Source organism: Salvelinus namaycush, chromosome 37, assembly GCF_016432855.1.
Source record: "Salvelinus namaycush isolate Seneca chromosome 37, SaNama_1.0, whole genome shotgun sequence".
In the NCBI taxonomy this organism is placed as follows: Eukaryota; Metazoa; Chordata; class Actinopteri; order Salmoniformes; family Salmonidae; genus Salvelinus; species Salvelinus namaycush.
Genome location: NC_052343.1, coordinates 22,781,844 through 22,803,752, shown reverse-complemented (window position 1 = coordinate 22,803,752; position 21,909 = coordinate 22,781,844). Strand labels below are relative to the sequence as shown.

Below are 21,909 nucleotides of genomic sequence, written 5' to 3'. Positions count from 1 at the left end.
TAAATCAGTAATCACCTTGTAATAGTGTCCATCAACCCCACAGCCACAGTTCTCCAGTAAGACACACTTGCCACCATCAAACACAAATCCATCGTCACACTGGCAGCCCTCCTGGCATAGTGGGCATTTGGGAGACTCACTCAGAGAGCCACAGGTGGAAGAACAGGTGTCGGCACACAACTCATAGTGACTGTTAGCTGGACACGTCAGAGCTAGAGGACAGATGGAAATGGGAGGAGATGCATGTTATCAAAAAACTGAAATCAGCTTCAGCTTCAATTGTTTTTCAGCAGAGCATTAGGTCAGAGAAATATTGCACACTAAGATAAACCAGGATAAGGTAAATCAACTTTCAATATCAAAATTTACTCACGACAAAACTGGTCAGATCTCCAGCTGCTGACAAGGCCACCGGATGCCTGACAGAAAGTCACATATGTCTGTAAGTGGCGGCACAGGGCATCCCCACCCTCTCCCTCCTTCATGCACTCCTCAAAGTGCTCGTGTGGTGGCACAACAGCATGGCATTGGGCAAATGGACCCTTGGTTGACTTTATGATGCTACAAGCCGGCGGGGGTCCACTGGTGGGAGGACACTTCAAGCCACCGTCACATCCTGTCTGACATTTGACCCCTTCCTGAACCACTAACCACCCCGCTGCAAACTTCTCCACAGACGGCTCCTGCAGCCCACTGGGCAGCAGGAAGTCATCCTCCTTCTTGTCATTATAGTTGCCACAGAGACCACCGGTAACACCTTTGTAAGTGGATGGAAGCTGTATGATGGCGCCAGCAACGGTGTCGTAGGTCACCATCAAGCCAAAGTCTGTTACCACGATGATGTTAATGCCGTTCTGGTAGGCCCTGACCTTTCCATCTCCGAGTGACAGTGGGAGATTTGTTGCAACGTCATCCACCTGGGAAAGGAGGAAAGATTGAAAACATCAGTTTTTCTAATCAAGTATTGCTTTTTAATACTGAAATGAGTAGATCAAGACAGAAAACTACCGTTATTTCCCATATAACTCTGGGAGACATAGATATCTTGTATTTGTAGGCCTGTATTTCAACCCTCCTGGTGACCATTGCATCATCTATCTTGGTCAACTGCTGCACTGACACAACAAACGGAGCCATCGATCCGTCTTTCTCCACAACCTCCGACATTTTGTACACACAGTCCCCGTGTAGGCTGAAGCAGCTGCCATCGAACGAGTGGAATCTTCTGGCCCCGCTCACATGGCAGGTGCCTGTGCTCATGGGTATACAAGCCTGCACCCCGTCTTGGACCTGGCACTTCTCATTGGGACCGCAGGCAAACTTCACATTACACTCCATGTGTCCATCCTTTTTACACACACAGCGCTCTTTGCACTGGCCGTTGGGGAAGAACACCTGGCCCATCAGGTAGTATTGGCTTTGGTGAATGCAGCCACATTCAGCCAGCGGCACACACTCGCTGTCGCTCTGTATGAAGCCGTCGTCACAGACACAGCCCTCGGTGCACAGGGAGTTCTCACAGCTCTCAGGCTCACCGAGGCCGCTGCAGGTCTGGGGGCAGCCTGAGGCACACACCTCATAGTGGCTGTTGGCCTTGCAGGAAGATGCTACAACACATTAGGTCAAACATGATACAATTGAATAATGTCGGAACCAGGAGCTGTTAGCTAGACAAGCCACTTCTGACTTATTGTAATGACCATAATTGTTACAGTCGTTGTTTTGAAATACACATCTGATGAGGTGTGTCTGTGCACTACTTACGACAGAAGCTGTCCGACCTCCACTGTTCCACCTTGGCAGGGGCATCCTGGCAGGCAGTGGTGTAGGTGCTGAGGGCGTTACAGAGGGCAGAGGCATGGCCACGGTACAGACACATATCAAACACACAGTCCTCATAGTACTCTGTGGGGTCCACCTTGGCGTGGCAGTGCTTGAACGGACCGTTTTTGTCTGTGATCCTGCCGCAATACTTCCCTGTTTGGTAATCAAGCATCAGGCTGTGGTCACAGGTGGGGCACTTTTTGCCGTCGCAGTCGCTGGAGCAGCCCGGGTCGTTCCCCACTTTCCAGCTGTCCCCAAATACTGTTGGGGTGTTGGCAGGGCTCTTGTCTGGTTTGAGGAGGTCGTCGTTCCGTTGGCCGTTCCAGTTTCCGCAGAGCCCTCCGATGAGGTCTGAGTAGGAGCTGGGGAGGGTTAGGGAGACGTGGCTGTTCCAGTTGAACTTCAGTGTCAGGCCAAATTTGGTCTTCACCACCCCGAAATACCCACTGCGGAAGATGGACAGTTGGCCATCTTCTACATCAAATGGCAAGTTCACGTACTGGTTGTTGACCTGGGAAGAGAGAAAGAAACGTTAATGAAACACGAAGGATGATACTGTCCTGATATTTCCTCTTACATTAAGTAGTATAATCATAAAAGCTCATTGACCAAGTAAACCCGGAATGCAATTATGTCATTCATTTGGAATGGATAACATTTTAAGGTAGCTTACCAATACTTTGCCAGGGTTGTCCCTACTCATGGTGATGATGTTTTTGAAGACAATGATGGTGACTGTTTTTGTATAAGACACTGCCGTGTTCCTCCCCCTATTCTGATTCTTTACAAGCACCTCAAAAGGCGCCAGAGACTTGTCATCTTTGCTGACCAATTTGGAGAGAACGTAAGTACACGTTCCCTGGAAGTCGAACCTCTTGCCATCAAACGTGCGGTAGTGGGGGTCGCCTGAACCTTGGCAAGTGGCATAAGATGTTGGGTAGCAATCTCTCTTACCACTCTGCAGGCCACACATCTCTGACTTCTTGCATGCTGTTGCTTTGCATTCAACCTTGGCTGTTCCTGGATTGCATTCACACTGCTTTGTGCATTTGTCATCTTCCCAGAACTTCATTCCAGACGGGTAGTATCGTCCTTCATATGAGCAGCCACAGCTCTCCTTGGAGACGCATTTGTCTCCACTGAGGACAAAGCCCTTGTTGCATTGACAGGTCTCCACACAGGGTTCCTTGCACTTTGCTTCGGCATCTAGATCTGAACAAGAGGCAGGGCAAGCTGTGCCACACGCCTCGTAGTAGCTGTTTGACGGACATTCCAGTGCTGCAAATGTGAAATGTGAAATAGATTTAAATAATAGTGAAAAGTACAATCTAAAAATCTGCATGAAATGTCTGGAAAGAGGAAAACTCACAGCATCCAGTGATTGTCCTCCACTCAGGGCTAATTTTGACCCCCTCGGCCAAACAGGCATCATTGTAGCTTTTCATGTTCTCACAGAGGAACTGATAGATGCCTTTATTGATGCAGACGTCATAGACACAGTTGTCCATGAACATGCCTGGGTCCAGGACCTTGTGGCAGCTGGCGAATGGGCCATCTTTTTTGGCCAAGAGACCACATAACTTCTCTCCCTTGTATTTCTGTTGGAGAGCCGGAGTGCAGCTAGGACATTCCCCTTGGCAGTCATCATGACAGAACAAGTCGCCGTCTTCAGTTCTCCAGCTCTGGGCAAACTTCACCACTGTGGGTTCCTTGTTACCTTTGGGGTTAGTGAACTCGTCGTTGCGATCCCCGTTGTAGTTCCCACAGAGCCCACCCAGGGTGCGGAAGTAGCTGCTGGGGACAGTGATGTAGAACTTCATGTTCCAGTCGTACATAACCTTCAGGCCAAAGTTTGTCTTCAGAACAGCATAGCTGCCACTATACACCACCGTTAGGTTTCCCCCGGCTAGGGTCACAGGCAGGTAGACATTCTCACCATTCACCTAAGAAAAGATCAATAAGCATATGGAAAAACCACTCAGTTCACCTCCTGGGTTGACCAAATTTACCATGGAACTGACCCCAGTCCTGATCATTTCCCTCTGGTCTCTTGTTACTTACCTCAACCTTCCCTTTATGCGTGCTGATCACAACAGTCAGCCCATAGACCGTGACTGAGACTTTCCTTACGAAAGACACCCTCTTGTTCCCTCTGTGGTTGTTCTTGGTCAGGACAGTGAACGGGATGAGGCCAGGTTCAGATTTAACAACCGTGGCCATGACATAAGAGCAGGTGCCCTGGAAGTCAAATCGCTCCCCATCAAAGGTGAGGTAGTGGGGGTCGCCCACAGCCCTGCAGGTGGCCTTGGACTGGGCCACACAAACCCCCTTTGTACATTCTTCCTTTTCTCTGCATTTGACGTTCTCACAGGGGTCTGGTGGTGGAGTGGGTGGGGCAGTGCCTGAGTGAGAACAGAAGCAACATTCAAGACTAACTCTAGTTTTCATGCAGTGCATTTGTTGTGTTGTGTTGCATTTTGTTTTATTGTGTTGCGTAGAATTGCAATGTGTTGCGTTGCATTGGGTTGTTGAAGAGTTGACCTCTTTAACAGGGGAGGTGTGGATGGGCAGTTGATAGGCCAGTTAAGTGGATGTGTCAATTAAACAGCGTACCTTTGGAACATACTCCTGTTGTAGCGTAGCCGTCTCTTGGCATGCCACCATAAACGTAAACAGCCATGAGGGAGTCGCCTTTGATGGAGAAATGCTGTTGCTGCTCTCCCAATGGAATATTTACCCACACGTACTTAGGGTCTGAGTTGAATGATGTCCATTGGAGAGATTTCACACAATTATTTTTCTCACAGACTTTAACGGTTTTGATCCCTTCCCCCTCGGAGACAATGACCAATGTGCTCTCGAATTTGCTCTGCGTGTCCACCGACCACTCGTTGGCTAGATCAGACGTTGGGAGGATGTTGGTGAGGAACGGATCGTAGGGCTTGTTGTTGCTGAAGTACATCACCATGACCTTCTTATCACTTTTGATGATCAGCGGATATTTGGGTTGGACAGAAACCACATATGCCTGCCCCTCATTCAGCTCTTTAGCAGTGGATACCTTTCCCTCAAAGATCTTCACTAGAGTGTTGTCCTCTGAGGCCACAATGTTGACAAAGTCTGTTGATTGGGTCATGTGCATGGAGGGAACCAAGTAGTTGGTGGAGAGGCTCTGTACTGGTAGCAGTTGTTCGTAGACGTGATTGCAGCGGCCTCCATCTGCAATGCACTCGTGTCCCCCCAGGACCGCCACAGGAAGCTTGGCTTTGACCCTGGTCCCAGTGAAAGAGGTGTAGCTTTGGTAGAGGTAGACCTGGTATGGTTCCATGGTAACAATCACCGCCTTTCTTTGCTTCCAGGAATCCAAGCCACTGAGATTCATGTTGGAGACAGGGATGATCGTGATCTTGTTGGGCTCTTTGCCGTTGACAATAGACATAAGCTTGTGCATGTTGCTTGGACCCTCATCGGGGGTGAAGACCACATAGTCAGTACCCAGCTGGTCAGTTGGAAAGACCACACTGCTGTCTCCGGTCGAGAACTTGTAGTTGAAGGCCACCACTGAGATGTCAGAGTTGGAGGTGACCTGCACTGTTTTGGTGGAAGCTCCTGGACCCCCAATTTCAGCGGTACCAGGTATGGCGATCCATTTGGTGTTCTGTTTCTCTATTTTCACTGAGGTCGAGAAGGCGATTGCATTGACCTGAATTTGAACAATGGCTGGATAATCCTGTGTGGTTATGGCCAGTTGAAGACTCTGATCATCATGGTAGCTCAGCAAATAGTTAGGCATAAAGGCAGTAATGAACTCCCGCCCCACTGGGCATGATCCGCTGACCACTAAAACATAAAGGAAGAAAGACAATTTTACAGATGAGCACCTGCATTCTTTTCACAACCATTTGACGAATGTAATATCAGTTTAATAATGAAACATATACTATAGCTTAATTAAGTACAGTACAATTGTCTTGCTCCGACTGCTCTTGCTGACTTCACTGACTGTCAAGTGTCAATTTAGTAAGGCACAAAATAATTTGTTTTTGCTTGAATGACATGACCTTATACAAATGTTTGTGTACATAACAATACACATGCTGTCGCTTCCCCCTGTATAGCTTTCTAACCAGTATTATGTCTATATAGTGTGCCCTGCAGAACAAACAACATAAATGTACTATCTAAATAGAGGAGGCTAGAAAGATTTCATTTGCCAAGCTACTGTAGGTTTATGTTTCCCCATAATGTTAGATAATAATAAATGATCAACTTGTTCAATTCTGGCAGTGATTACATGACATGGAATATTGAAAGGTAATCTGTGATTCTTACCTATGAATAGGGTGACAGCCACACAAAGCAGGAAAGTTGTCCCCATGGCTGGAAACTAAAATGCAGTCAACAAATGACATGGGAAAAAATGGAAAATGGATGTAAAAACTAAATCAGTTTTGTTTTAGATTAGATTATAGAGTAGCTACTGACAGGAGAGAAAACATATATAAATCATATTAAATGCATTTACTTTAATTCATTTATATCCATCAATAAATTACATAAATGTTTTGTAAATATAAATTAGCTTGCATTAATACATTGTACATGTATCTACAAAGACAGGAAATAGTTTATTTCAATTCACTTTCATCTCCGTAATAATTTGGTCTTCAACTGATACTATTCACCAATATTTCTAATCCAAAAGACTGATTTGATGTCCATACTTTACCTGTTGGTGGGACCATGAAGGATGTAACAGACAGGGAGGGATGAGAGGGTGTCTTATATTGTGAAGAGGATGGGTAAAAAAAAAACACATCCTTGACAAAATATTGAATTACCGTACTTATTAAGTCAACATAGCGTATGCATGACTGTAATGCATATATTGACAACTGCGTGTCTGAATTTTCCATCTAACCAAAACATTTACATAGTATTTTTCCTCATAAGCAATACTTTTAAAAGAAATTGGAAACAAACATCTGTTTCATAAAATGTTACCTCAATCTACCTCAACATATATAAAATAAAAAATGTATTTAAGCAGGTTTGTCCCATTTAGATTTTGTAAGAGAGACCTGGTAAATAATATTGCCAAACTATGGCCTACTGACCAGAAACAATTATTTATTTTTTTGCAATAGAATAAAACTTTAAAAAAGGTCCCACTTTATATTACGTATCACATAATGTTAATATAGCAGCATAATGTAACTAGTGTGGGTAGTTGTTACATAGTACTATCAACTATTATACCTCTTATAAGGCATGTAAACCATGTAATTATTATATAGTTTTTAGCATCACTGTGTAGTGATGTAAATAATAATTTGTTCTTAATTAACTTGGCCGGTTAAATAAAGGTTAAATAAAAACGTTATAAAAATTGGGACCATATAAAATAACAATGTATTTTCAAATTATTCAAAATATCATGGGCGTTTAATTAATTGTTTTATGGAATTATTAAAACATGGATTAGAAGAAGTGCTCATTACATACACATGGATGTTTTAAGTGTATGTCAATAGGAGACGGGCGAGGAGAACTTACACAAACCATGGACGCCTTTACAGAAACATTGTTATTGAAACAGGATCTGAGAGCCAGATCATATTTACTGTCAGCTCAATAAAGAATAGGGTGACAGAGGTCTGAACAAGATTTGACTATAGAACCTCATGAGGATTTTGGGGGTGACGAAAGTGGTGAGGATTTATTTGTCTTAAATACACATCATGTCATGGGCGTGTTTGTATAGTTTAAGGGGGGAGGTGAGTATCTGAAATGCATTACAGAGCTGCTGACATATTTATTAAACTTTAAAATGTCTCCTCTTGTAACCAACAGTAGGCCCACATGGCATTGCAGCTCACAGACAAAACACTCCTCTTGCTTAGTTTCTTTGGCACTTTGAAAGGATGGGCACAGGCTGGCCTTATCCCTGTCATCAATATAAGTAAAGTGCTTCAAATGCATGTATGGTTTCACAGTCTAGCTCTGAGGGTGACGTGTCAGAAGGCACCTTTTTGAACTGCTATCACTAGGGTTGGCGTAGCGAGATAGCGTCGGCATAGCGAGCTAGCGTCGGCGTAGCGAGCGAGGTACAGGTCGATGACGCGCCGTCAAAGTTCTCTGGGAGGGACAGGGGTATTCCACGAACCGGCTTAGATGGGACGAAGGCAGGTAGTGGTGGTGTGAAGGCTGGTGTATGGGTTCACAGTCTAGCTCTGAGGGTGATGTGTAAGAGGGTATCTTTTTGAACTGCTATCAGGGTACAACCAGGGTTGTTTTTCATTCTTTATCTAAGTGACAATGCAAATTCCTCCCATAAAATGAAAAGTTCCTATTAGTAACCTTTTCCTGTTGGGTCAACGTACGAATTTACAAAACAAATATACTTAAGGTGGGGATGGAGGAGTAGGTGTGTTGTATTTGTATATGTACCTTCTGTGGGTGGCTCAAGATTTGTCAAACATGTCTTGTTGCAACAGCTTGTAACAACTATTGGTTGATATGCTGGTTGAACAGTTGCTTTTCAAAATGCCTGTGTTGCAGCAACAGTAAATTGGTAATGTAATGAACTGTCTCACAGAGTGACTCCAAGTACCATGTAATAACGTGAAATATTTCTGTAATATGCCCCAGACGTTGCAGTTACATCCACCTCGTCATGTGGCATCAACTTTTCAACCAGCCCAACTGTAAGGGGGATAGTACTTTTCCCAGTTGTTGTTACCAGGCCACCTTTGACAATAACATTGTACCAAATGGACAGTACCAGTCAAATGTCTGGACACACCAACTCATTCAAGGGTTTTTCTTTATTTTTACTATTTTCTACATTGTAGCATACTAGTGAAGACATCAAAACTATGAAATAACACATATGAAATCATGTCGTAACCAAAAAAAGTGTTATCAAATCGAAATGTATATTTGAGATTCTTCAAAGCAGCCACCCTTCACCTTCATGACAGCTCTGCATCCCCCAAAAAAACAAAGTAGTCTGGATTACATAGGGCTGCAGAGAGTAGCAAAGTCTACTGCTAGCAGTACTCTATAATACATGACCAAGAGGGAGTGGAAATATTTCACAAGGCAGTAACAAACACACCTATATTTGTGACATTGAAACAGTCCTGTAAGCTTAGACTTTTATAACTCGTTTTTGTTCATGATCTATCAAGTCTCTGTTTCATGAGCCTCATCTTGTCCAGTTGTATAGTATTGTGGGACCAGCTGGTGTTGGTGTGTTTCAGGCCTGCGTCTGAAGTACAAAATGAGTGGCATTGCTAACGCTGCTAAGAGAACTATCCCTAATAATGTCAAAGCAGGTCTGCCCCCGGTTGCAAGAGGCACCTCACAGCATTCTGTTGAAGAGGAGGAGAAGAGAGAAAGAGACAGGCTTTCAGCTTCACATCCCAAAGACCTGTTCCTCTAGTAGTACTGCCTGGTCACTGAACCTTTCATTGAGGGCATTGTAAACAGTTCCTGTCATGGAAAGTTGCACTCTGCAATGATGTTATTCTTGCATGCAGTACATCTATACACAATGCTCATATGACTCATTTGCCCTCAAAGTGAAATGTCAAATCCATATTTAGGATGGGTGTTTGACTACAAATTTTGTCTAGAATTCATACATTGCAGAACTTGTGTAGGAGTAATCTCTTGTCAGGGTTTAGCCATTAGTGATTATGAAATGGTTTAATATTTCATCACTAAATCAGTGATCCATACTTGGTCACATTGCTCTACCCCTAAACCTGTTGGTAGGTCGCACCTTTACCTGGGAGTGGGTGGAGGGTGAGCGAGCGGGTGAAGCTTTGATTGAGATCCAGTCTCATTTCAGCAATGATGGTGAGTGTACTGTTTGGCCTGACCTCCATGGAGCTGTGGACCTCATAGCGCCCCCTGCTGTCCAGACCGATACGGCCGTGGCTCTAATTGGAGAGTCCGTCCACCACACATCAGGCTGGGGGAAACCCTGGGAGAAGGTGAGGGTGATGATGAAGCTGTCACAGGATGACTGTACAGACAGCTGAGCTGTGGATTCTTGAAGGGGGCCAGGGGTAAACAAAAACAACAATACTCATATTCAGCTCTTAACAAAGGATAATTCTGACTGCAAAGGGCAGGCAAGTAGATGACTAAGTTGATTTTGTGCAGATAGCTTAATACTTTTATGTCTCTTAATCTCCCAATGACAAAAGATTCCCCAAAAAAATCTGAACGGACAAAAATACACTCTCTAACATCTCACTAAAAGTAGTAGCTTTTCCAAGGTGCTTCCCTGTTCACCTGTCACATCACAAGTATTTTTGCCCTGGTCACTCGGCTGCACACCACTCAGTCTAAGTGAGACATTTCCCACAGCGAGCTAGTCTTCAAACAGATGAGTGCGTCCCTTGTAAACAACACTGTGTTTCCAGCTGATCTCTCCCATGGTAATAGCTGTGGCCCACCACTGATTCTCCACACTGTCAGTTGACAATCAGGTGGTTGAGGTTCAGGTTTTCATACGGAGGTAAAGAGCATCTAAGGGTGATGTCACTACCTGGAGCTGACACTCCCATAGGTGAAATAGGCAACTGAACCTCAATAATGACTAAGGAAGGAGACAGACAATACAGCCATGGATTAGGGAGAAACTTAAATTCTCTTGTATTAGATCACCAAAGATACTGTGGTACTTGTGTGCTTCTTGGTGACGGTTGTTGTAAAACCAACATTCTAATAATGCTTTACTAAATGTTAGTATACAAATGAACACATGATAAGAAGATGGAATATGATAACTAGCTACCTGAGAAAAGCAATGAAGTCGAATTAAGCTGTGAGATGACAATTGTCTTTTCATCCCACATGCTTTTGAGTGGACCTGTAAAAAGAAAGCTTATATGTGGGAAAACAATGGGGATCACATCCATATATTGAAAATACTATATGCCTTGAGTTACACCATGCATGGTTATACCTGCCTCAGTCAGATGTACCAAGAGTCATGATAACTGATGAAGTAGGCCTATTTCAACTTTATCAGTTATATGTGGGTGAAACGTGTCAAGAGGTTGGCTAACATGGCCTCCCGGGTGGCGCAGTGGTCTAGGGCACTGCATCGCAGTGCTAACTGCGCCACCAGAGTCTCTGGGTTCGCGCCCAGGCTCTGTCGCAGCCGGCCGCGACCGGGAGGTCCGTGGGGCGACGCACAATTGGGCTAGCGTCGTCCGGGTTAGGGTGGGTTTGGCCGGTAGGGATATCCTTGTCTCATCGCGCTCCAGCGACTCCTGTGGCGGGCCGGGCGCAGTGCGTGCTAACCAAGGGGGCCAGGTGCACGGTGTTTCCTCCGACACATTGGTGCGGCTGGCTTCCGGGTTGGAGGCGCGCTGTGTTAAAGAAGCAGTGCGGCTTGGTTGGGTTGTGCTTCGGAGGACGCATGGCTTTCGACCTTCGTCTCTCCCGAGCCCGTACGGGAGTTGTAGCGATGAGACAAGATAGTAATTACTAGCGATTGGATACCACGAAAATTGGGGAGAAAAGGGGATAAAATTAAAAAAAAAAAAAAAAAAAAAAAAAAAAGAGGTTGGCTAACTATAGCCTTTTTCACATTGGCAGTTTGAAGTGACTCAAATCAGATTTTTTTGCATATCCGATTAGAAACGGCGCTTTTTCCTGCAGTCTGAACTGCCAAAAAGCACATGGAATCAGATATGTCTAGCCACATTTCAAACCAGCATCGTAGATTGTTTGAAGTCAGATACAAATCTGATTCCTGGCCATCCGACTTGAAATACAGCATTGTGATAGCTTCTAGCCTACCTACATCTTCTTTTTTATTTAACCCCCTTTTTCTCCCCAATTTCATGATATCCAATTGCAATCCAATTACGATCTTGTCTCATCGCTGCAACTCTCCAACGGGCTCGGGAGAGGCGATGGTCGAGTAATGTGTCCCCCGAAACATGACCCGCCAAACCGCGCTTCTTAACACCCGCCCGCTTAACCCAGAAGCCAGCCGCACCAATGTGTGGAGGAAACAGTGTTCAATTGACTACCGAAGTCAACCTGCAGGCACCCGGCCCGCCACAAGGAGTCACTAGATCGCGATGAGCCAAGTAAAGCCCCCCCCCCGGCCAAACCCTCCCCTAACCCAGATGACGCCAATATCCAGCTAGTGGGACAACATTCCACAGGCCACAATCAACAGCCTGATCAACTCTATGCGAAGGAGATGTGTCGCGCTGCATGATTCCAATGGCGATCACACCAGATATGACTGGTTTTCTGATCAACGCCCCTAACTTTTTTTTTAGGTGTCTGACCAACAGATGCATATCAGTATTCCCAGTCATGTGAAATCCATAGATTAGGGGGTAATGAATTTATTTCAGTTAACTGATTTCCTTATGTGAACTGAAACTCAGTACAATTTTTGAAATTGTGGCATTTATTTTTTTGTTCAGTATAATTTGTATCCCAGATTTACTTTTACTATGTTACGTCTAGTCTATGATACCCGGCTGCATGGTGGCCCAACACCATATTATGAGGCTTGATATTGGTGTTTCCATTATTTCGGCAGTTACCTGTATCCATTCTTTGGGTTTTGTAACTTAACTTTATCTTAGAAATATCATCATTGAGTGCAATCAGAGCCCATGTGAACTCAATTAAAATTGAATAGCATGGCTTACTTAAAGAGATTAAACATATAATTTAAAGAAGGATATATACTAGTGTGGGCATCATCCAGTTATAATGATGTCAGATGAGTTTACCTAAACTGCAGCGCAATATCTGACACTCCCTGCATGTTTACACTTGATACAATTATGGAATATGAAAGCTATAGCTACCTGAGAAATTCGGTGATGTCACGTTCCTGACCTTATTTCCTTTGTTTAGTCTTTGTTTAGTTGGTCAGGACGTGAGCTGGGTGGGCATTCTATGTTTTGTGTTTCTATGTTGGGTTTATTGTTTGGCCTAATATGGTTCTCAATCAGAGGCATGTGTTTGTCATTGTCTCTGATTGGGAACCATATTAAGGTAGGCTGTTTCTCACTGTTTGTTTGTGGGTGATTATTCCTGTTCGTGCGTTCATGTGTTTTATGTTCTCTCGTTCAAGACTGTAACGTCGTTGGTTTCGTTTTGTTTATTGTTTTGTTCGTGTTAAAGTAAGTGTTCAAATAAATATGGAAGCGTACCACGCTGCGCTTTGGTCCTCCTTTCCTTCAACCAACGACGAGAGTCGTTACAGAATCACCCACCATAATCGGACCAAGCAGCGTTATACAACCTGGGAGGAAATAGAGCACTGGTCGATCGATCCAGAGAGAGTGCCGGAGCCCGCCTGGGATTCGTTGGAACAGTGCGAGGAGGGATACAGGAGAATGGAGGAACGGAGACGTTATCAAGGTACGCGGCTAGCACGGAAGCCTGTGAAGCAGCCCCAAAAATGTATTGGGGGGGGGGGCTAAAAGGGAGTGTGGCGAAGTCAGGTAGGAGACCTGCGCCAACTCCCCGTGCTTACCGTGGAGAGCAAGAGTACGGGCAGACACCGTGTTATGCGGAAGAGCGCACGGTGTCTCCTGTACGTGTGCTTAGCCCGGTGCGGTACATTCCAGCTCCAAGTATCGGCCGGGCTAGAGTGGGCATCGAGCCAGGTGCCATGAAGCCGGCTCAACGTATCTGGCCTCCAGTACGTCTCCTCGGGCCGGTGTACATGGCACCAGCCTTACGCATGGTGTCCCCGGTTCGCCAGCACAGCCCAGTGCGGGCTATTCCACCTCGCCGCACTGGCCTGGCTACGGGGAGCATTAAACCAGGTAAGGTGGGGCAGGCTCGGTGCTTAAGAGCTCCTGTACGCCTTCACGGTCCGGTATATCCGGCGCCACCTCCTCGCCCCAGCCCAGTACCACCAGTGCCTACACCACGCACCAGGCTTCCTGTGCGTCTCCAGAGCCCTGTGCGCCCTGTGCGCCCGGCCAGAGCTGCGCTTTGGTCCTCCTTTCCTTCAACCAATGACGAGAGTCGTTACAGGTGAAGCCAAACAAAGCTTTGAGATGGCTTGTCTTCATCCTACATGCTTTTGAGTAGACCTGTAAAAAGAAAGCTTCAATGTGAAAAACAATGGGAGGGATCACATCCATATTTTCAACTAAATACTAAACTCAGCAAAATAAGAAACGTCCCTTTTTCAGGACCCTGTCTTTCTAAGATAATTCGTAAAAATCCAAATAACTTCACAGATCTTCATTGTAAAGGATTTAAACAATGTTACCCATGCTTGTTCAATGAACCATAAACAATTTATGAACATGCACCTGTGGAACGGTCGTTAAGACACTAACAGCTTACAGATGGTAGGCAATTAAGGTCACAGTTATGAAAACTTAGGACACCAAAGAGGCCTTTCTACTGACTCTGACAAACACCAAAAGAAAGATGCCCAGGGTTCCTGCTCATCTGTGTGAACGTGCCTTAGGCATGCTGCAAAGAGGCATGAGGACTGCAGATGTGGCCAGGGCCATAAATTGCAATGTCCGTACTGTGAGACGCCTAAGACAGCGCTACAGGGAAACCGGACAGACAGCTGATCGTCCTCGCTGTGGCAGACCACATGTAACAACACCTGCACAGGATCGGTACATCCGAACATCACACCTGCGGGACAGGTACAGGATGGCAAAAACAACTGCCCGAGTTACACCAGGAACGCACAATCCCTCCATCAGTGCTCAGACTGTCCACAATAGGCTGAGAGAGGCTGGACTGAGGGCTTGTAGGCCTTTTGTAAGGCAGGTCCTCACCAGACATCACCAGCAACAACGTCGCCTATGGGCACAAACCCACCGTCGCTGGACCAGACAGGACTGGCAAAAAGTGCTCTTCACTGAAGAGCCGCGGTTTTGTCTCACCAGGGGTGATGGTCGACTTCGCGTTTATCGTCAAAGGAATGAGCGTTACACCGAGGCCTGTACTTGGGAGCGGGATCGATTTGGAGGTGGAGGGTCCGTCATGAACTGGGGCGGTGTGTCATTGCATCATCGAACTGAGCTTGTTGTAATTGCAGGCAATCTCAACGCTGTGCGTTACAGGGAAGACATTACCCTCCCTCATGTGGTACCCTTCCTGCAGGCTCATCCTGACATGACCCTCCAGAATGACAATGCCACCAGCCATACTGCTCGTTCTGTGCATGATACCCTGCAAGACAGGATTGTCAGTGTTCTGCCATGGCCAGAAAAGACCCCGGATCTCAATCCCATTGAGCATGTCTGGCACCTGTTGGGTGCGGGTGAGGGCTAGGCCCATTCCCCACAGAAATGTTCGGGAACTTGCAGGTGCCTTGGTGGAAGAGTGGGGTAACATCTCACAGCAAGAATTGGCAAATCTGGTGCAGTCCATGAGGAGGAGATGCACTGCAGTACTTAATGCAGCTGGTGGCCACACCCGATACGGACTGTTACTTTTGACACCCCCTTTGTTCAGGGACACATTATTCCATTTCTGTTAGTCACATGTTGTTACGTTCCCCAGTTTCTGTGTTGTAGTTTGTGTATTTGAGTGTGTGTGTTTCAGGAGATGGCTTCCTGAATTCTCCCCAAGCAGCTGATTGGTCAGCCCCATTGATGATTGGAGCTGACCCCGCCCGCTCGTCAAGTTACAGCTGTATCCGATTAGACTCCTGAAGCTATATAAAAGCCAGTGTTCTGTTCAAGAGAAAAAGAATGCTGAGAGAGGATTGCTGAGAGAGGATTGCTGAGAGAGGAGGCTGATGGCTGAGGGTGATATACTGTGTTGGTTGTTCTCAGAGGGAGATGATTCGTTTTTGTTTCATTTGTTCCCAGGGGGGAAGGGGAAGGCACCTAGGGAGTGCTTAGGCAAGAGGCCCGTGAGCATACATATACCCGTAGTATATTCACTGTCTAGGCACACTAGGTAAGACCTGGGCGGACCACCCCCTGTATTTTGGTTAGCGCACCAGATGGTGCTAAGTTAGGTAAGTAGTGGGTAGGCAGGTAAGGTAGGAGAGGGGGCTTTGATATTTACTTTCTTTGCTTTGGTTCCGTCCAGCCCCTTTTCCCCATATTACCGTGTGAAGGAATAAATTCCTAGTAAACGGTAACTTCTCTGCCTTTTGTCATCCTTACTTGCACCTACAGTCCCATACCTCTTTCACTTCACGGGGAGTTGAGTTGTAGCAGGGTGTTGCGTTCCCTGTTCTTAGAGGTGTGCGTAACATGTCTGTTGAACTTGTTCAGTTTGTCTTAGTTGTTGAATCTTGTTATGTTCATACAAATATTTACACATGTTAAGTTTGCTGAAAATAAACGAATATGACAGTGAGAGGACGTTTCTTTTTTGCTGAGTTTATATGCTTTGAGTTAAACATGACTGCTTGTCTCAGGCAGACATCAATTTCATGATAACTTAATTTCATTGATAAAGTATTAGTTTGTGTTATGGGTGAAAATGTTATGTTACAAAGAGATTGGCTAACTACAAGAAGAAGAAACCCCACCAAGGTTAAAAATTATCATTGTTTACATTTTAATGCGTTTCATAAGTGCATAGACTACATCATCCAGTACATCTGTTACTGTATACTACTTACGTTTTGTAGACTCACAGGTCGACTAAGACAATATTAACTAGATGGATTATGTATGAAACCGAGGACAGGTGAATTTTGAGAAAAACGACCAACTGTAACGGCTCTCGTTGGTGGTATGAAAAGTGGACCAAGTGGTAAGTGTTCATTATTCTTTTATTTCAAAAAACACTCAAACAAACGTGAAAACGAAAGCGCACAGTTCTAAACAGAAAACAAGATCCCACAACCTAATGGTGGGAAAAAGGGCTGCCTAAGTATGATCCCCAATCAGAGACCACGATAGACAGCTGCCTCTGATTGGGAACCACACTCGGCCAAAAACAAAGAAACAGAAAACATAGAATGCCCACCCAAATCACACCCTGACCTAACCAAATAGAGAAATAAATAGGCTCTCTAAGGTCAGGGAGTGACATCAACATCCCCACTACTAAGTTCCTATTTAGCCAGTACATCAACTGCCACATTCCCCTCCACCCCCACATGGGCTGGGACCCAAGTAAATCTTATCTGTATAGCCATCTGTCTAATCCTGCAATGGGTTTGTAACACCTCAAACAGCAGGCCTTGTCTGCTACGTGAGCTACATGACTGTATACTCATTAACACTGCACATATCAGCGCAAACAACTACTGTGTCTGGCTTGACTTCCTCCACCCACTGAAAGGCCAACAGTATGGCCATCAGCTCTGCCGTATATACAGCCAGATGATCTGTAATACGTTTCCTGACATCCACCCCACATTCCTGCACTACAAATGCCGATCCAGTATGTTTTATCCTTGGATCTTTAGAACCATCTGTGTAAATTGCCACAAAATCCTGATACACAGTATACAGGCGTCTCTTAAACAAATAATATGGATCAACACCCTCCCTATCTTTCTGTAGTCTCTCCAACACTTCTAGATCAACTACTGGAGGCGGGAGTAGCCATGCTGGATTTACAGGAATAGTGACCGTTGGACTAAACTTCATCCATACAGTCCCATCTCCTTCGCCTGGGTATTACCCACCCAAAGCTCATGTTCAGTCTTCGCTCAAGTTCCCAGCAAGCCTGTAAAATCCATTACGCAGGATGAGACACAACATGTCCCTATAGGTTGACCCAATAATTAATTGCCAGCTGTTGTCTCCTAATCTGCAATGGCATATCCCCCATCTCCACCTGTAGTGCAGCCACAGGGGACGTCCGAAACGCCCCACTACATATTTTACATAGTCCTTGCCCCTATATGACATCTAGTCTTTCCAATGAGGTCCGGGCTGCCGAACCATATGCTATACTGCCATAGTCTATTACAGATCGGATCAATGCAACATACATGGTCCTCAATGAGGAACGCCCAGCCCCCCACTCCTTCCCCATCAGACAGCGCATCACATTTAGCACCTTCTTACACTTTCCCACCACTCAATGTGTTCTGCCCAAACCACTCTCTCAATGTGTTCTGCCCAAACCACTCTCTCAATGTGTTCTGCCCAAACCACTCTCTCAGTGTGTTCTGCCCAAACCACTCTCTCAATGTGTTCTGCCCAAACCACTCTCTCAATGTGTTCTGCCCAAACCACTCTCTCAATGTGTTCTGCCCAAACCACTCTCTCAGTGTGTTCTGCCCAAACCACTCTCTCAGTGTGTTCTGCCCAAACCACTCTCTCAGTGTGTTCTGCCCAAACCACTCTCTCAATGTGTTCTGCCCAAACCACTCTCTCAATGTGTTCTGCCCAAACCACTCTCTCAGTGTGTTCTGCCCAAACCACTCTCTCAGTGTGTTCTGCCCAAACCACTCTCTCAATGTGTTCTGCCCAAACCACTCTCTCAGTGTGTTCTGCCCAAACCACTCTCTCAATGTGTTCTGTCCAAACCACTCAGTGTGTTCTGCCCAAACCACTCTCTCAATGTGTTCTGTCCAAACCACTCTCTCAGTGTGTTCTGCCCAAACCACTCTCTCAGTGTGTTCTGCCCAAACCACTCTCTCAGTGTGTTCTGCCCAAACCACTCTCTCAATGTGTTCTGTCCAAACCACTCAGTGTGTTCTGCCCAAACCACTCTCTCAATGTGTTCTGTCCAAACCACTCTCTCAATGTGTTCTGCCCAAACCACTCTCTCAGTGTGTTCTGCCCAAACCACTCTCTCAATGTGTTCTGTCCAAACCACTCTCTCAATGTGTTCTGCCCAAACCACTCTCTCAGTGTGTTCTGCCCAAACCAAACTCTCAGTGTGTTCTGCCCAAACCACTCTCTCAATGTGTTCTGTCCAAACCACTCAGTGTGTTCTGCCCAAACCACTCTCTCAATGTGTTCTGTCCAAACCACTCTCTCAGTGTGTTCTGCCCAAACCACTCAGTGTGTTCTGCCCAAACCACTCTCTCAATGTGTTCTGCCCAAACCACTCTCTCAATGTGTTCTGCCCAAACCACTCTCTGTGTGTTCTGCCCAAACCACTCTCTGTGTGTTCTGCCCAAACCACTCTCTCAATGTGTTCTGCCCAAACCACTCTCTGTGTGTTCTGCCCAAACCACTCTCTCAATGTGTTCTGCCCAAACCACTCTCTCAGTGTGTTCTGCCCAAACCACTCTCTCAATGTGTTCTGCCCAAACCACTCTCTCAGTGTGTTCTGCCCAAACCACTCTCTCAATGTGTTCTGCCCAAGTCAGTCTAGTGTCAAGGTGTATACCCCAAGGAACATGAAGGCCACCACCCTCTCCAAGTTTAACCTCAAGCATACCTCATCTTCCACCTTCCTCCTGGTAAAGAACACTATCTGAGTTCTCTACAGAGAACCTGAATCTCCACATTAATGCCCACTGCTCTACCTCATCAATTTCTTCCTGTACCTTCCTGACTATGTATGGCACATTTCTTCCCCTCTTCCATAAGGCCCCATCATCTGCAAATAACAACCTCCCAATATCCGGCTGTACTGGAGAGTAAACATCATTGATCATGATTGAGAACAACAGAGGACAGATCACGCCCCCTGTGGTGTTCTGTTATCCACTAGGTAGCTGCCTGATGAGACTTCCCCACCACCCTCACCTGGATGGACCTTCCAAACAGGAAATCCTTTATCCAGGTGTACGTATTTCCTCCTATCCCCATAATATCAATCTTGATTAACAACCCTCCTTCCACATCATATCATACGCCTTCTCCACATCAAAAAAGACAGCAACAACAATCTCCTTGTTCACCTGAGCCTTCCTGACCTCTGCTTCTAAGCAGAGCACTGGGTCCATAGTTCCCCTACCTTTCCTGAACCCACTCTGATGTGGTGATACTAGCCCCCTGCTCTCCAGGAAGTCATTTAGCTTCTCCGTAATCATACGTTCCATAATCTTACATACATGTGATGTTAAAGCTACTGGCCGATAGCTTGTTGGCCTCATTGGGCCCTTCCCTGGCTTCCGGATTGGTACCTCTACTGCTTCCTTCCTCACCAATGCTCCACACTCCTCCGTCCACCATGGGACTGCTTTCTTCCTCCTCCCTGAACTCTTAGGATTAGCCTCAGTAGCTGCCCCCACTAATGCTGTTCTCACCGAGTTATTCATACTATCCACATCCCCTCTCATATCCACCTGAGCCATCACCTGCTCACTCAGCTCCTGAAACTGATCCCACTTTGCCCTTCCAAACACTCACCTGCCTACTCCATCCACTGACACTTCCTCCTCCCTCCAGTCTACTGTGTATACTATGGGGTAATGATCACTCTCTACTGTCGACTCCTCCCATACCTCCCACTCACAGATTCCTGCCATCACACTAGATACCAGAGTGAGGTCCAAGGCAGACTCTTTCCCTGTTGCTACATCAATCATGGTCCCTTGGTCATCATTCAGACACACCATATCTTTAATTTCCATCAGATTTTCCATCACTTGGCCAAAATCCTCACACCACATAACCTTACTTCTATCCTGTACCTCCACCCTCTCCAGCACTTCCAGGTCCAATATCTGACAGGGATTATAGTAGTTCTCTAGCACTAGTACCCATCCTCTCAACCACACATCCACCACCACATATTTCTGTTCAATACCTTTGCCTAGCATCCTGTAAGGAAGTCCTTGCTTTATGAAGGTGGCACATCCAACCTGGTCTCAGAGCATTTAGAATTATTCTGTACGTATATCCGAGACATTCCATTTATTATGATGTGTTTTGTTTCGTCTGGTATATATTAATTTGTGGCTGTCCATCACCCATTTCATATGATATGTTATGAATTACAATTTGTACAATATGTTACACATTTTAAAAATGTATATGTTACAAATTCTAGCTAGGTGGCTAATGTTATCTAGCTGGCTAACGTTAGCTAGGCTAGGGGTTATGGTTAGTATGATATCTCGGAGGACATTCTGTCAGACCGTGGCCCTCAGTTCACCTCACGTGTATGGAAAGCATTCATGGAACGCCTGCGGGTCATGGTCAGTCTCACCTCCGGGTATTCTTGGCATGTACATTTCTCACTTATGGGTGGCACAAATTGAGATATCGGAGGGAAATGGGCAGACTATATGCAAATGAAATGTTAGTTAAAATGTTTTATGTGGGTGACCATCCAGCTAGGCCAGACAATTGTCAGACAAGGTTGTGTGTGTGGTGTGCATCTCCCATTCCTCGTATAATGTTGTGTTAGTCTGAGTCCTGTAAGGAATGTGTCAACGGTAAAGTGTTGAACTTTGTGTATAAAGTATTGTAGTGTAGTTCTGATTTTGCAAAACAACTTTCCTTCCTTTTATCTCTGTAAACATGCAATGATAATTGCTCAGGCATAAAACCTCGAGTGACCATGGACTGAAGGCCATTCCTCTGTTTTTTAATCCTTTTTGGTCTCCTGCTTCCTGGATAAGAGAACCAAATCGCGGCAGCACTAGCAGCAGGGGATATATCAACAATCTGCTCCTCTTCTCAGCAGGCATCACACAGCACACTGTAGAAGGTAGGAGAGAAGAAAGGAACACTCAACCTCAGTCACGGAAATAAGCAACATTCTCCTCTAGTGTTTTATGAACTGTAGTAGATTATTGTGAACAACACTCACAGCATGCTTTGAAGAAGGACATGGTTAAAGGGGGGTGGATGTGGTGGTGGAGCTAGCACCAGTCAGCTTAGCTTCGCACAATAACATCACCTTCTCTAAACCCTGCAGCTCCCCCGAATCATTTAGCGCAAGTATAGTATCACATCTCGTTGGACTGAGTTAGGTATACTGCACCAGAAGAATAAAACAAATAAATGATCAAAAATATCCAATCGTAAAAATAATTGTAAATAAAGGATCTGAAAACAACACTGAGTCAAAGAACAAACCTTAACACCCTGATATTGTATCTGGTGGTGGGTGGAGTGGGAGAGACTTGGTGAAACTCTGGTCCAGAACCCTCAGTCTCAGCTCGACTGTAACCGCCAGAGTGCTGTTCAATCACAGGGTCACCTCACTCTCAAGCTC

General features: G+C 45.6%; 1 protein-coding gene across 1 annotated transcript in view; it reads right to left on the bottom strand.

The window, feature by feature from the left end:
- Nucleotides 1–20,506, bottom strand: part of LOC120030909 (IgGFc-binding protein-like) — a 38,265-nt gene extending 17,759 nt beyond the window's left edge. The window contains exons 1-10 of the mRNA XM_038976417.1: nucleotides 20,378–20,506; nucleotides 9,620–9,773; nucleotides 4,630–5,664; nucleotides 3,886–4,226; nucleotides 3,194–3,767; nucleotides 2,498–3,036; nucleotides 1,765–2,335; nucleotides 1,084–1,607; nucleotides 470–917; nucleotides 16–212 (exon numbers count right to left, since the gene is read on the bottom strand). Coding sequence (XP_038832345.1) covers nucleotides 16–212; nucleotides 470–917; nucleotides 1,084–1,607; nucleotides 1,765–2,335; nucleotides 2,498–3,036; nucleotides 3,194–3,767; nucleotides 3,886–4,226; nucleotides 4,630–5,664; nucleotides 9,620–9,773; nucleotides 20,378–20,506 — 4,512 coding nt within the window. The remainder of the gene's footprint in view (nucleotides 1–15; nucleotides 213–469; nucleotides 918–1,083; nucleotides 1,608–1,764; nucleotides 2,336–2,497; nucleotides 3,037–3,193; nucleotides 3,768–3,885; nucleotides 4,227–4,629; nucleotides 5,665–9,619; nucleotides 9,774–20,377) is intronic.
- Between the last annotated feature and the right edge of the window lie 1,403 nt (nucleotides 20,507–21,909).